Source organism: Erinaceus europaeus, chromosome 2, assembly GCF_950295315.1.
Source record: "Erinaceus europaeus chromosome 2, mEriEur2.1, whole genome shotgun sequence".
In the NCBI taxonomy this organism is placed as follows: domain Eukaryota; kingdom Metazoa; phylum Chordata; class Mammalia; order Eulipotyphla; family Erinaceidae; genus Erinaceus; species Erinaceus europaeus.
Genome location: NC_080163.1, coordinates 138,329,786 through 138,344,702, shown reverse-complemented (window position 1 = coordinate 138,344,702; position 14,917 = coordinate 138,329,786). Strand labels below are relative to the sequence as shown.

At 39.6% G+C, this 14,917-nt stretch overlaps 1 protein-coding gene and 1 pseudogene across 2 annotated transcripts in view; both read left to right on the top strand.

The window, feature by feature from the left end:
* The window catches only part of SNTB2 (syntrophin beta 2), a 103,845-nt gene extending 94,403 nt beyond the window's left edge, over nt 1-9,442 (top strand). The window contains exon 7 of one of the 2 annotated variants that reach the window (XM_060185277.1): nt 2,405-9,442. In XM_060185277.1, coding sequence (XP_060041260.1) covers nt 2,405-2,497 — 93 coding nt within the window. In that variant the 3' untranslated portion in view covers nt 2,498-9,442. The remainder of the gene's footprint in view (nt 1-2,404) is intronic. The other variant, XM_060185278.1, reaches the window with a different exon arrangement.
* Nucleotides 9,443-10,552: 1,110 nt separating this feature from the next.
* LOC103114878 (B-cell CLL/lymphoma 9-like protein) lies at nt 10,553-11,324 on the top strand (annotated as a pseudogene).
* The last annotated feature ends 3,593 nt before the right edge of the window (nt 11,325-14,917 follow it).

Here is a 14,917-nt window from a genome sequence, read left to right as displayed (position 1 = left end):
AAAGAAAGAAAGAAAGAAAAATGTGTATTACAACAGGTATACTTTGTTTCATCACTTATCAGCTCTCCATATAAAAAATTAAGGACTGGGGTCAGGCGGTGGCACACCCAGTTGAACACATGTTACCATGTGCAGGGGCCTGGGTTCAAACCTTAAGCAAGCTTCGTTAAGTAGTAAAGCAGTGCTTTATATGTCTGTCTCCCTCTTGGTGAAGCAGTGCTATAGGTGTCTCTCCGTTTCTCTCTCTATCTCCCTCTTCCCTCTCAATTTCTCTGTCTATATCCAGTAAATAAATTAAAATATTGAGAAAAAAGAAAATTAAGGGGCAAGGGTAGATAGCATAATAGTTATGCAAAGATACACTTGTGCTTGAGGCTTCAAAGTCTCAGGTTCAGTCCCCTGCACCACCATAAGCCAAAGCTGAGCAGTGCTCTAGTTAAAATAAATAAATAAATAAATAAATAAAATTAAAATTAAAGGGGTCGGGCGGTAGTGCAGTGGGTTAAGCACACATTACGCAAAGTGCAGGGACCAGCATAAGGATCTCGGTTTGAGCCCCTGGCTTCCTGTCCTATCCAACAATGACATCAACAATAACAACTACAACAACAATAAAACAACAAGGGCAACAAAAGGGGAAATAAATAATAAAAAATTAAAAATAAATATAAATAACAAAATAAAAAGAATTATTGAGATTTCATTTGGAATCTGGAAATTATTCTTTAGTTTTTAGGATGCATTAGGTTTGGATTTTTCTTTTCCTCATATTGGAAAATCATTCTTCTCCTCCTCCTTCTTTTAAGTTATATTTAGGTATTATAAAAAGGGCCAAAGACAGAGTTCACCAAGTAGAGCAAGTGGCTTTCAATGCACATGGCCCAGGCTCAAGCCCCAGCAGGCACCACCTGAGAGGTGCCGCTATGTTAAAGAAGGCTACAACAACAAGGGCAACAAAAGGGGGAAAAATGGCCTCCAGGAGCAGTGGATTCATGGTGCAGGCACGAGCCCAGCAATAACCCTGGAGGAAAAAATAGAAAAGAAAAGAAAAAGGAGGAAAGAAAGAACCAGACATCATTCTGGTACATGTGCTACTGGGGATTGAACTAGGGACCTCATGCTTGAGAGTCCAACAATTTATCCACTGTGCCACCTCCCGGACCACACCATTGCCTTCAGAACATAATTTCCCCAAATGTTCAGTCCCCAGCACCATATGGGAGTACCAAGGATAACACCAAGAGAACTTCATGGATGGTAAAGTGGTACTTCGTTCGGTGTCTCCTCTTTTGCAAAAACAGAATAAGTGTAATCTGGGAAGTGGTGCAGTTGATAAAGTATTGGACCTTCAAGCATGAGGTCCAGAGTTTGATCCCCATATTAGCATGCTTGTAGATCCAGGTTTGAGCCTCCAGCCACCATGTGAGAGTGCCTATAGTGGGTAAGCTTGGTAAACTGGTGTAAGACAGGGAAGAAGGCACAGGAGGTGGGGGAGTAGATAGCATAATGATTATGCAAAGAGACTCTCATGCCTGAGGCTCCAAAGTTCAAGGTTTAAACAAAACACCACCACCACCACCATCACCAAAAGCCAGAGCTGAGCTGTGCTCTGGTTAAAAAAAAAAAAAAAAAAAAAAAAGGGAGTTGGGCGGTAGCGCACCAGGTTAAGCGCAGGTGGCGCAAAGCTCAAGGACCACCAGCATAAGGATCCTGGCTGGAGCCAACTCCCCACCTGCAGGGGAATCACTTCACACTTCACAGGTGAAGCAGGTCTGCAGGTCTGCAGGTGTCTGTCTTTCTCTCCCCCCTCTGTCTTCTCTTCCTCTCTCCATTTCTCTCTGTCCTATCTAACAACGACACCAATAACAACAACAATAATAACTACAACAACAATGAAAAACAAGGGCAACAAAAGGGAAAATAAATAATTATAAAAAAATTTAATAAAGAAAAGATGAAGGTAAAGTACAAACAGGAGCAGTAGTCTTGCATGTGCTGAGCCACAAGAACCCTAGGAGCAAAAAAATAAAGAAAAAAAATATCTGGGAGGCACTTCAGCATCATCATACATGTGTGAGGCCCTGGGTTCATTCCTCAGTACCCCATTAAAAGAAAAGTAGAGCAGCAAAGTGAAAGACTCTGGAGTGTGGGATGTGAGAGGGGTGTAGGGCGGGAATGGAGGACCCAATGCATAATGGGAAAAAGCACTTAAATTAATGGTGGGGGTGGTGTACAGATAACTGTCATGGGGAGATAAGAAACTACCCATGTGTCGTCATCCTATAAACTATTATTATCCCAATAAAAATATTTAAGAAAAAATAGAATTTCACATCCAACTTTAATTTGCATGCCCATTTATTACAGATCTGTATGTTGTAGTGACAATGCCTTTTCTCCACAGACCATGGATCTGCACTCTTGTCCAAAGCCGATTGTATTTGTGTTGCACACATTCTTGTCGGCCAAAGTCACTCGCATGGGACTGCTTGTATGAGCAGCAAAAGATCAAAAAGGAACCTTGAATGTCACAAGAAGTATTTCCACCTAAAAAAGAAAAAGATTAAAAAAAGCACAAAAACAAAGCTCTTTGCTCTCTCCTCCTCCAGCACAGTGCCTTGACAAGGACCTGCAAATCACTGCTGAACAATTTCAAGAAGAGCCTGCCTTTCACAAGTTACTTTGGTCAGAAATCCTAGGACTCTAATAAGCTCCACAATGAAGTTGGTGATTTATTGTCTAATTTACTAATGTAGTTATAAGTAATTAGGTTTATTTGCTCTATTAAAGAAAGGGTGGCTCCCCCACTTTTTTTTTTAACATAATCATATATCCAAGTTGTTTTCTTTTGCTTCTTCCATTAGCATTGTTGTTTCAGGCTCTCTTGCTTAGGATGACAATCTATTCCCAGGTGCTAGTTCACAGCAGCCACGCTTCATGAACATTCCAGACAGGTCCCAGATTTTGTTGGAGCTTACCATCCTTACTTGCTCCTTTCTCCCTGGGAAGTCCTTGAGTTGCATCACCAAAGTATTTTTCCCTCTGTCCTGGCTCTTGCTACACCTCACTCTGGCCATTACTCCCGACAACATCACAAGCTTTACCACTTGTAAGTGTTCACTTTAGGACTTAGAACTTGGAAACTGAGTTATCTTACCTCCTTCTCCTTTTCTAGTGGTGACCAAGTTGAAAAGTTGGGAACCACTGCTTTGAATGTTTTACTTGTTTTAGCTTTTTCTGATTTTCTCTTTAGTAGGAGCCAGGAAGGGGGTGGGGTGGGGGACTATTACAAGATTTATTTTAAAAGAAAATCCTCATTTTAGCCTAAGCCATTTTTTATTGCTTACCAAACGTGCCTTTGGTTAGGGTTAGTGGAGCTTTATTAGTCACTATTTGAATAACTGGATATCACTGCCATTCTAGGGGGATCATCTATCTTATTTTTGAGGAACAATCTGCAAGTGAGTTTCCTTAAAATATATATATATATATATATATATATTTGGGGGGGGTTGTCCAGATCTCTTTGAGGAAGATAAATTCTAGAAAGCCAGCTTGTTCAAAGAGTAGGCTTAGTGAGTAAAGCCAGCCCTTAAGTACAAACATCGTATCTATTTGCTTTGGGTGTGATCTTGTCCCAGACTGCTATTCTTTTAACAGCTTTATGAAATGTCAAGACTCAACAGCCCCTGGGTCCAAAAGACAAGGTAATGCTGATTTGAATGTTTTCTGTGCTCTCTGAAGAAAAGTCTAGGAATAGTTCTCATTTACTAGGTCTGGTGGACATGTCAAGAGAATGTGAGCACAGTGGAGAGCAGGCATGAGTGATACTGGCAGGGGAGAGATGAGAGGGGCAACCGATCTTTGCAAAACATGAGCTCTTTGGTTTGAGTGCAGATAGATGGGACATGTGAAAAAGCAGACACATAAGCAAGAGATTTCTGGTTAGATTTGACAAGCCCACCTTCCCTCTTCCCATAAATCTGCCCTCATTATACAGCAGGTTTAGCCAGCTGCAGAGACTGGGGAAAGATGCTTGTGCTTACTTCCCTCAGATTCAGTCCCTACAATGAATTATCTGATCCCTTTAAAATTGACAGTTGAAATATAGATTAGATATGACTTTCAAGAGATTTTTATAATTTTGAAAATTCCAGTTAGTCTCCATCTGGGTAAGTTTACAAGTCAGGAAAAAAAAAATCTATATGTCTTGAAAGTCCAACCATGATTTCTAGAAGCAGAGTGTCAACATAACTTTTCCAGACAGTGGAGTTTGGACACTCTTTTCAGTGAGAGTGTTACTAATATGCAAAATTGAATGATGCAGTTATAGAATTCTGCAGCAAAGCCATCTGGTTCAGGTTTTCTGTGTTAGTATGAAAAGCTATGCCACTAAGAAGATTTACAGGGGGCTCATCTTGCTCCTCATTCATTATACTAAAAGAAGTTTTTGTTTGTTGTTATTGTTTTCTTATTTGTTTTAGGTGATTAAAGTATGGACAGTAAAGGCATGTATGCATTGGGCCCATTTTCTGAAGCTTAAACTGTCATGTATACATGTAGGTCCATGGAGGTTTTTTAATATCTTTTTAGCTTTAATGTGAATGGCAGATTTCCTCAGACCTTTCAGACCACAAATAAAGTGCTTTTTTTTGTAAAAGGGGATAGCCTTGGTAAATATGTATTCCATAGTTAGATGTCAATATTATTTTCAAATAGGCATTTCTTAGATTTCACATCTTTTCTAGAATAGTCGACTTCTCATTTCTGTTTAATTTTGAATCAAGGAAAGTATTGAGAATGTTGTGGGATTCCCACATGTAGACTGGAAAGAAAACTTCAGAGGTCTATTTTTCCTAGGAACCACTTCCTATGCCTCTTAGATCTAGGGCATAAACATCTTCTCCATATTCCACACAGAGGCCTAATAGCAAGCACTTGAAGTGTGAAAATTCGTCTTTCCCTAAATGTCCTTCCCTTCCAAGGTGGGGGGGGAGAAAAAGAACAAAGGGAAAAGGCTTTTTTTTTTTTTTCCTGAAAAAGGTTAAGTCCTTTCCTGAAGTCATCCAATGAACCTTACCTGGAAATTAGTATCTAATATCTTATATGAAGAAATGCTTTAATGTATGTTTATACAGTATTTATTTCATAGTTGTAACTGTAAGCTCATCTACTTAGTAGATAAGAGTTTCAGACTAAATACTGGGGCATGTACAGGCAATCAAAAGTATTATTTTAAATGTCATTCACTTATTTTAAAATTGTGTTTTAGCACTTTTAAGGCTAGGTGTGGTCTCAGTGCCTGTTTTTATCATCTATACTCTCATGAACTTGGTTATTGAAAATTATTGCATGGCAGGAGATACTGAATTATTTATTATGTTTTTATGAGTGGAAAAATCTCTGTAACCAACAAGTGATTAAACTTGCTACTGATTATCTTCCTAGCTTATTCTAAGTAGAATGATAACAAAGCTTTTTTCAGCTGATTAAATGCACTTAGCTAATAAACCAAAATTTATTCTGTGTAGAATCTGGACAAAATTCTGTTTTACCCAGAAATACAGGTTTCACTATAAATGGTTTTGATAGACAAAAGTGTAACCACTTTTGAGAAAAAGATTTTTTTATAATTTTGTTTGGATTTCCAGGTCTTCTTGTTTAATTTATATGCATGTGGATATACTTGTATGTCTTCAGAAAAGTGAAAGAATCTCTTCTTATCTTAATGCAAATTATCTTGTAAGCTGCTATGCAAATTCTATTAAAAGCCCTACCTACTTAGAGTTAGACATTTTTTAAATTTTCAGGGGAGACCTGTAGACATAAGCACTTTCTCTGCTTTTTGTATCTTGGACATCTACTTCTGAATTGTGTTCTTATTATTTCACTGGCTATAAGCTATCGATTGTACATTTTAACTATTTAAACTATCCAAATATCATGTGTCTAAGGTCAGCACCCTGCTCACTGTGCCACCTCCCAAGCCCTAACTATTCAAATGTCCAACAAATATTTCCATGTTATTGTCATCCACTATTGACACCATGAATGAAATGGCTGTTTAGAAAGCCATAGGTTTTTGTTTTTTAATTTTTTCAATCCCTAGTGAAGAAGAAAATGCCAGATCTCTTTTCATCTCAAAGCATATTGCTTTGGCCAGATCTAAATGTATAAGGACATTCATTTGTTTTGGGGATTCTGCTTAGACTTCAAGTTGCATTTAATTTTAGTCATGTTCATTTTCTATATCTTTATAACATATGTGCCAGGTGGTAGTACATCCTACCTGAGCTTAAAATCTCTTCTGATAAAATCTGAATTGTCAAAATAGCTTTTTTCCCCCTCAAGATGAAAGCAGAGGAATCTGCCATCTTCTTTTCTCTGGCTTCATTGCCTGGTAACATAGAATTGTTTTTACTTTCTACATACTATCTTTAAAAACTGGCAGCAGTGGGAGTCAGGCAGTAGCGCAGTGGGTTAAGCGCACGTGGCGCAAAGCGCAAGGACCAGCATAAGGCGTCTGGTTCGAGTCCCCGGCTCCCCACCTGCAGGGGAGTTAGTTGCCTCACAGGCGGTGAAGCAGGTCTGCAGGTGTCTCTCTTTCTCTCCCCCACTTCTGTCTTCCCCTCCTCTCTCCATTTCTCTCTGTCCTATCCAACAACAACAACAACAATAATAATAATAACTACAACAATAAAGCAACAAGGGCAGCAAAAGGAAATAAATAAATAAATAAAAATTAAAAAACAGGTTAAAAAAAACTGACAGCAGTAATCCCTCCTTTTAAAATTATGTATCATATATTCTGCTATTCTGGCTACATAGATCCTCAAATATGTAATGATAGTGTTAAAATATTCTGTATACCAGATTATATATTTCTGAGCTATATAGCTATCCCTGTGGTACAGTAATATTAAGCTGAATTTATTTTACACTAGCAATGGATCATTTGAATAATTTGAAACACTATCTCTTTAAGAAAGTAAAACTATATCAGTGATAAAAATTTATTCTATTTCAAGTTAAGGCAAGATACAGTAAATAGGCACATAAAGCACATCTCTTTTCTTCTCTCTTCCTGACACAAACTAATCTGCCAAATGGAAGAATAGTTTTTCTATATTAACTCAAAATATATTTTAGAAAAATTTCTTCTTGTTTCAAAATAGATAAACTTGATCTTAATCTCTTGCCTCTTCTTACTCTTCCTTCACCTCAGGTGACTGAACCAAAGCACATTTTAGTTACAAAACTGTATTTATATCTGATGTATAAATATGCCATTTGCAAATATTGCTTGTACTTCAAGGAACATTTTATTATGTTCAACAACAATCTGCCAGATAAACAATTATCCTTGAATTGCCCCTATATGGATGGGTTGAAACTAAAAAGCTAGAGACACGATGCCTTGTTCTGTTGTGGGTTCCTGGTAGTTGTTAATTTCTGAGTTCTGTGAATACCTTGCTCAGTTTTGTAGTTATTTCTGCCATTTACTTTACTGAATCCCTCTTTATCATAGTCACATAAACACTCTTGGAACCTGATTCTTCTACCACCTCTTCCAAAGTGATGCAAGTCTCTTAAGAATGGACAAAAGGTCATTTGGGACCTGGAGAAATTTTGAAGCAGTAAGGCTAGTTAATGATATATTAATTCATGTATTCTTTTCTCTAATAAGCATTTACTAGTGTTACAGTTCTTTACAGGCACTCTGACAGACTCAAACTAAAGTTCCTGCCCTCAAGCAATACATATTCCATTACTTCTTAATCATACCATGCCATCTATTTATAAATTGGTGGTTAAGAGGATATTTGGTCTTTGGTCCATGCCAGGCATGAACTCCAGGCACATTTAAGAAGGTTGGTGTTTTCATCCCACATACTTTTTTCTAGTACAAAATTAGATTTTAGTTTAGGAAGAATATTAGTAAGAGAAATAACAGCAACAGAAACAAAATTCATCTCTGTTGCCCAAAGTGGATCAAGTCATTATTAAGTCATTAGGAAGAAATACTTCTTTTAAATATAGGTAGCAAAAGTTAACTGTATATTTCACTTACCACCTCTTTTTAAATTGCACTGCTTTACCCATTTCCACAGTTATACTCTTTAAATACCTCATTTGCTTGTCGTAAGCCCTTATATACAGTAGATGGAGTAATTTTCCACGGTAGATTAAACTGAAGATGTTTTAAATTTTGCAAAATTTCACTTCTTCTAGAACATATTATTCAAATCAAAGGCCACCTAATGAAAATAAAGTTGAGTAAATTTTCCCAGTTTTCATAATTTTCCCAGTTTTCCATTTCTTCTCGATCACCTTCCTTGTATCACAAGGCTCAGTCTTTGGGTAACATCCTTTCATCATGACTAGGAAGTTACCTGCACTATATGTGATTGGCGTGGCATAGGGAACATAGTCACAGGATCTCCTTCCCCTTTGTTTTCAAGTGTCCTGGAGTTATGTATACAAATTAGGTCATGCCTCTAGTGTCTTGGTCTTTATTTTAACTTACCTGTTGAGAATCAGGTGCTAATGATGTTATATTATTGGAACCAGCACTTAAGTATTGTACAAATGTCTGTTCCTTTTGCATTGAGAGATGTGCTTTTCTTCTTTCTCACTCTTATTTAAATGGGTGTTAGGTTTTTTGTTTTGTTTTTTCTTTTTTATATCTCTGTTCTATGAATTCACAGAATTGAAAGGAAATGATTCAAACTAAGTTTTTGGTTTTGCAAAATCAATCAGCTTTGCTGATATTCTTCCAACCTAGCAAATAGGCCTTTAATATAAGATGCAATTTCAGATGTTTTTCTCCAGTATAAAACTCCAGTGTTAATGTTTACAATGTGTTGGAGGGGGTCATTGTGACAATACCTTGGTGCCCAAAGAATCTACTTCCCTTTTGGTACCAGACCTAAGGTGTTTTATGAATAGAATGTGGTAAACCACTACCTGTGAAGGCCTATTTTGGCTAATCTGTGCAGACTTTAATTATACACACTTGTATGTATTTTGTCCCACACAACTGTCATTATTGTTAAGTACCAAGACTTATAAAGCCAGAATAATATTTTTACAAAGAATTAAAGGTATGTGATATTCTGAGTTTTTCTTCTTTCTAGAATGCTGTGTTTAAACAAGACTTTTTTCTTTGTGTTTTAAATTTAAGTCCCAAATCTGGTACCACCAGACTACCAAATCAAAACTCCCAGGACATAACAGGACAGTATTTGTGTTCTTAATAATTGAAATCCTTTATTGTACTCTAAAATGCATTAGACAACACTTTCCCTTGAGTTGCACATTAACATAAAACATTGTACATTACAATAAAAAATTGTAATTTAGGGGCATATTATATATAAATATATACATATATACCTTTGTAACCTTTATACTGTAAATAAAAATTGCTTTTAGACTTGTATTTTTTTTATCTTTAATGTTGAAGTAGTTTCAGTTCCACAAGAATATTTTTCACAGAATATTATCCCACAAGAATATATTTCAAGAATATTATTACACAAGAATATATTTGAAGAACAATATAAAAATATACATCTCCGGGGGCCGGGCGTTAGTGCTGCGGGTTAAGTGCACGTAGCTGAAGGGCGAGCACTGGCGTAAGGTTCCCGGTTCGACCCCCGGCTCCCCACCTGCAGGGGAGTCGCTTCACAAGTGGTGAAGAAGATCTGCAGGTGTCTACCTTTCTCTCCCCCTTTCTGATTTCCCCCCCTCCTTTTCTCTCTGTCTTATCCAACAACAACAATAGCAATAATAATAACAACAGCGATAAACAAGGGCAACAAAAGGGGGAAAATAACCTCCAGGAACAGTGGATTGGTAGTGTAGGCACCGAGCCCCAGCAATAACCGTGGAGGCAAAAAAAAAATTAAATAAATAAAAAAAATATATATATATATATATAGCACCTGGTTAAGTGCTCACATTACAGTGCACAAGGACCCAGGTTCAAGCCCCTTGTCCCCACCTGCAGGGGGAAAGCTTCAAAAGTGGTGACGCGGGAGTCGGGCGGTGGCGCAGTGGGTTAAGCGCATGTGGGTTAAGCGCATGTGGCACAAAGCGCAAGGACAGGCGTAATGATCCCTGTTCGAGCTCCCGGCTCCCCACCTGCAGGGGAGTCGCTTCACGGGCGGTGAAGCAGGTCTGCAGGTGTCTATTTTTCTCTCCTCCTCTCTGTCTTCCCCTCCTCTGTCCATTTCTCTATGTCCTATCCAACAACGAACAACATCAACAATGGCAATAATAACCACAATGAGGCTACAATAACAAGGGCAACAAAAGGGGGAAAAATGGCCTCCAGGAGCGGTGGATTCATGGTGTAGGCACCGAGCCCAGCAACAACCCTGGAGGGGGAAAAAAAAAAAGTGAAGCAGAGCTACAGGTGTCCTCTGCCTCTCCCTCTCTCTTCCCCTCCCCTTTCAATTTCTCTCTGTCTGTATCCAATAATAAAAAATATATATTGTAAAAATATACATCTCTTTCACCCAGAATACCCAGTTAATATTTCACCACTGGGGGCGGGGGGCCTGGCCTGCGGCAGCTCTACCCTGCAGATATGCCTCTGCCCCAGAGGAGCTGCCCAGCCAGCCACCTGGCCCCCTGGCCCCCCAGCAACACCTGATGGGCAAAGGCATGGCTGGGTGCATGGGCAACACACCCTCCCGGCATGCTTCCCGGCATGGCATCAGTGCTGAATGACCCGGAGCTGAGCGACGTGATCCGGCCCACCCCTACGGGAATCCCCGAATTTGACTTGTCAAGGATCATCCCCTCTGAGAAGCCAAGCAGCACCCTTCAGTACTTCCCCAAGAGCGAGAATCAGCCCCCCAAGGCCCAGCCCCCAAACCTGCATCTCAGGAACCTACAAAACATGATGGCGGAGCAGACCCCCTCAGGGCCCCCCAACCTCCCGGGCCAGCAGGGAGTCCAGCGGGGGCTCAACGTGTCCATGTGCCACCCCGGACAGATGTCCTTGATGGGCAGGACAGGTGTGCCCCACAGCAGGGCATGGTGCCCCACGGTCTGCACCAGGGTGTCATGTCCCCTCCATAAGGCCTCATGACCCAGCAGAATTTCATGCTGATGAAGCAGCGGGGTATGGGGGGTGAGGTGTACAGTAGGCCCCCCCACACACATGCTCTCCCTTCAGGGCTCCCTCATGGGCCCCCCAGGACCCCAAGCAGAACCTCATGGTGTCTCACCCGATGCGGCAGTGCAGCGTGTCTCTGGACAGCCAGATGGGCTACCTCCCGACGCCAGGCAGTATGGCCAACCTGCCCTTCTAGTGGCCCGTTAGGGGCTGGAGCTGGGGCAATATTGCAAATACAATAACCTTAAAACAAAAACAAAAAATGAACTGAAATCAGGGCCGGGTGGTGGTGCACCTGGCTGAGCGCACATGTTACAACGTAAAAGGACCCAAGTTCAAGCCCCCAGTCTCTGCCTGCAGAGAGAAAGCTTTGCCACTGGTGAAGCAGGGCTACAGGTGTTTCTCCCTCTCTATCACCCTCTTTTCTCTCGATTACTGGCTGTCTCTATCCAATAAATTAAATCTTAAATCAAAACTTCAAAAAAATATTTCACCACATTTGTCTCATTATCTTCTCTAGTCATTTCTCTTTTAAATTAATTAATTATCTAATTAATTTATTGGCTAGAGACAAAGAAATCAGAAAGATATCTGCAGCACTACTTCACTGCTAGTGAATATTCCCCACTGCAGGTGGGGACGGAGGCAACAAAAAACACCTGAAAACTGAACAAAATATGACAAGAATTTCTTCAGAAACTCACCAATACCCGGAGGAGTAGACATGGGACAGAAGAGGTGAGGGAGAGATTCTCGGGACCTACTCAGGAATGGCTGTCATCAAACTGGAAGCCTGGCAGCTGAGGTGCACCACTTCTGGGTCTGAGTTAGAGAAACAACGGTTAAAAAAAAAAGAAAAAGAAAATCACCAGGCAGGGGAGGTTGCATAATGGTTATGCAAAGAGACTTGTCCCTGAGGCTTCAAACATACAGGTTCAATCCCCCGCACCACTATAAGACAGCTGAGCAGTGCTCTGATAAAAAAAGAAAGAAAAGCCACACATGAGTACAGACACATGAGGCTTGAAGACCAAAAGGGAATGAGGGAGCCATTCCCAGGGCTAAAAAGTGGTACTCAGGGACAGCTGGCACCAGATTATGTGATTGTTTGCTGAGGGGCATCATTTCTGGTCTTAGTTTAAGCAACAACAACAACAATAAAAATTTAAAATAAAAAAAAAATTAAAAAGAAATAAATTACCTAAAAACTTAGCAGTTTATTGCTGTGACTTGACTTTCCAATGTTATTGTCTCATAGAGGCTGGGACAGCAGCAGGGTGGCCCTATTTTGACAAAAAGGTCACTGATGTGGCCTTGTGACTCAGTATAAAATCTCCCATTCGCCACCAAGATATATAAATAGGTAAATCAAAAGCCTTAGCCATAGCGCCTCCTGCTGGCACAATGGAACCTGTGCTAAATGCAGAAACATGAAATATACAGATAGCTATGACAGAAACTACAAATGTCCAGACAGGCACAGATCTAGAAAAAAAATAGAGTTCAGAAAGCTCATTATGAAATTAATTCAAGAAACTAAAGTTAAGATCCAAAAACTCAGTGATCATTTTACCAAAGAAACTACAGAACTAAAAAATCCAAATGGGCAGGGGTGGATAGCGTAATGGTTATGCAAACAGACTCATGCCTGAGGCTCTTAAGTCCCAGGTTCAGTCCCTCGCACCACCATAAACCAGAACTGAGCAGTGGTAAAAAAAAAAAAAAAGAAAAAGAGAAAGAAAAATCCAAAATGTTACGCATGTACAAACTATTGTATTTACTGTTGAATGTAAAACATTAATTCCCCAATAAAGAAAAAAAAATCAAAACTACTGCAGAGCCTAAAAGGCACTTTAAATACAGTTCAGGTTGAGGTTAGAAGCCTCGGAAGTATACTTAATCAGGTGGAAGAGAAAATATCAACCACCACGCTCTGAATTTAAAACTCTTGGAGAGGAAAGTTTAAGAAAAATGAAGCACTTCTTAGGGCCAGGCAGTGGTGCACCTAGTTAAGCGCACACATTACAGTGTACAAGGACCTGAATCCTTACACCGGTAGTTGCACTTTACACCATGTGCTCTTAACCCGCTGTGCCCGACTCCCTCTTTCTTTCTTTCTTTCTTTCTTTCTTTTTTTAAATTTATTTCTTTATTGGGTTATTAATGTTTTACATTCAACAGTAAATACAATAGTTTGTACATGCATAACATTCCCCAGTTTCCCATTTAACAATACAACCCCCACTATGTCATTCATCATCCTTCATGGACCTGTATTCTACCCACCCACCCACCCCAGAGTCTTTTACTTTGGTGCAGTACTCCAATTCCATTTCAGGTTCTACTTGTGTTTTCTTTTCTGATCTTGTTTTTCAACTTCTGCCTAAGAGTGATATCATCCCATATTCATCCTTCTGTTTCTGACTTATTTCACTCAACATGATTTTTTCAAGGTCCATGCAAGATCGGCTGAAAACAGTGAAGTCACCATTTTTTACAGCTGAGTAGTATTCCATTGTGTATATATACCACAACTTGCTCAGCCACTCATCTGTTGTTGGACATCTGGGTTGTTTCCAGGTTTTGGCTATTACAAATTGTGCTGCCAAAAAATATGTGTACACAGATCTTTTTGGATGGATGTGTTGGGTTCCTTAGGATATATCCCCAGGAGAGGAATTGCAGGATCATAGGGTAGGTCCATTTCTAGCCTTCTGAGAGTTCTCCAGACTGTTCTCCACAGAGGTTGGACCAATTTGCATTCCCACCAGCAGTGTAGGAGGGTTCCTTTGACCCCACACCCTCTCCAGCATTTGCTGCTGTTACCTTTTCTGATGTATGACATTTTCACAGGAGTGAAGTGATATCTCATTGTTGTCTTTATTTGCATTTCTCTGACAATCAGAGACTTGGAGCATTTTTTCATGTGTTTCTCAGCCTTTTGGATCTCTTCTGTGGTGAATATTCTGTCCAAGTCCTCCCCCCATTTTTGGATGGGGTTATTTGTTGTCTTGTTGTTGAGTCTGGCAAGCTCTTTATATATGTTGGTTATTAAACTCTTGTCTGATGTATGGCATGTAAAGATCTTCTCCCATTCTGTGAGGGGTCTCTTGGTTTGGGTAGTGATTTCTTTTGCTGTGAAGAAGCTTTTTAATTTGATGTAGTCCCATAGGTTTATACTTGCCTTAGTCTTCTTTGTAATTGGATTTGTTTCATTGAAAATGTCTTTAAAATTTATGCGGAAAAGAGTTATGCCAATATTTTCCTCTAAGTATTTGATAGTTTGTAGTCTAACATCCAAGTCCTTGATCCACTTGGAATTTACTTTTGTATTTGGTGAAATATAGTGATTCAGTTTCATTCTTCTGCATGTTTCAACCCATTGTTTCCAACACCATTTGTTGAAGAGACTCTGCTTTCCCCGTGTAATAGTCTGGGCCCCTTTGTCAAAGATTAGATGTCCATAGGTGTGGGGGCTAATTTTGGGCTCTCAATTCTATTCCACTGGTCAGTGTTCATGTTTCAGTACCAAGCAGTTTTGATGACAATGGCCCTATAATACAGTTTGAGATCTGGGAGTGTGATGCCTCCAGTTCTGTTCTTTTTTCTCAAGATTGTTTTGGCAATTCTAGGTCTTTTCTGGTTCCAGATAAACATTTGTAGCATTTTTTCTATTCTCCTAAAAAATGTGCTTGGGATCTTGATGGGGATAGCATTAAATTTGTAGATGGCTCTGGGTAATATATTCATTTTGATGATGTTAATTCTTCCAACCCATGAACATGGAAT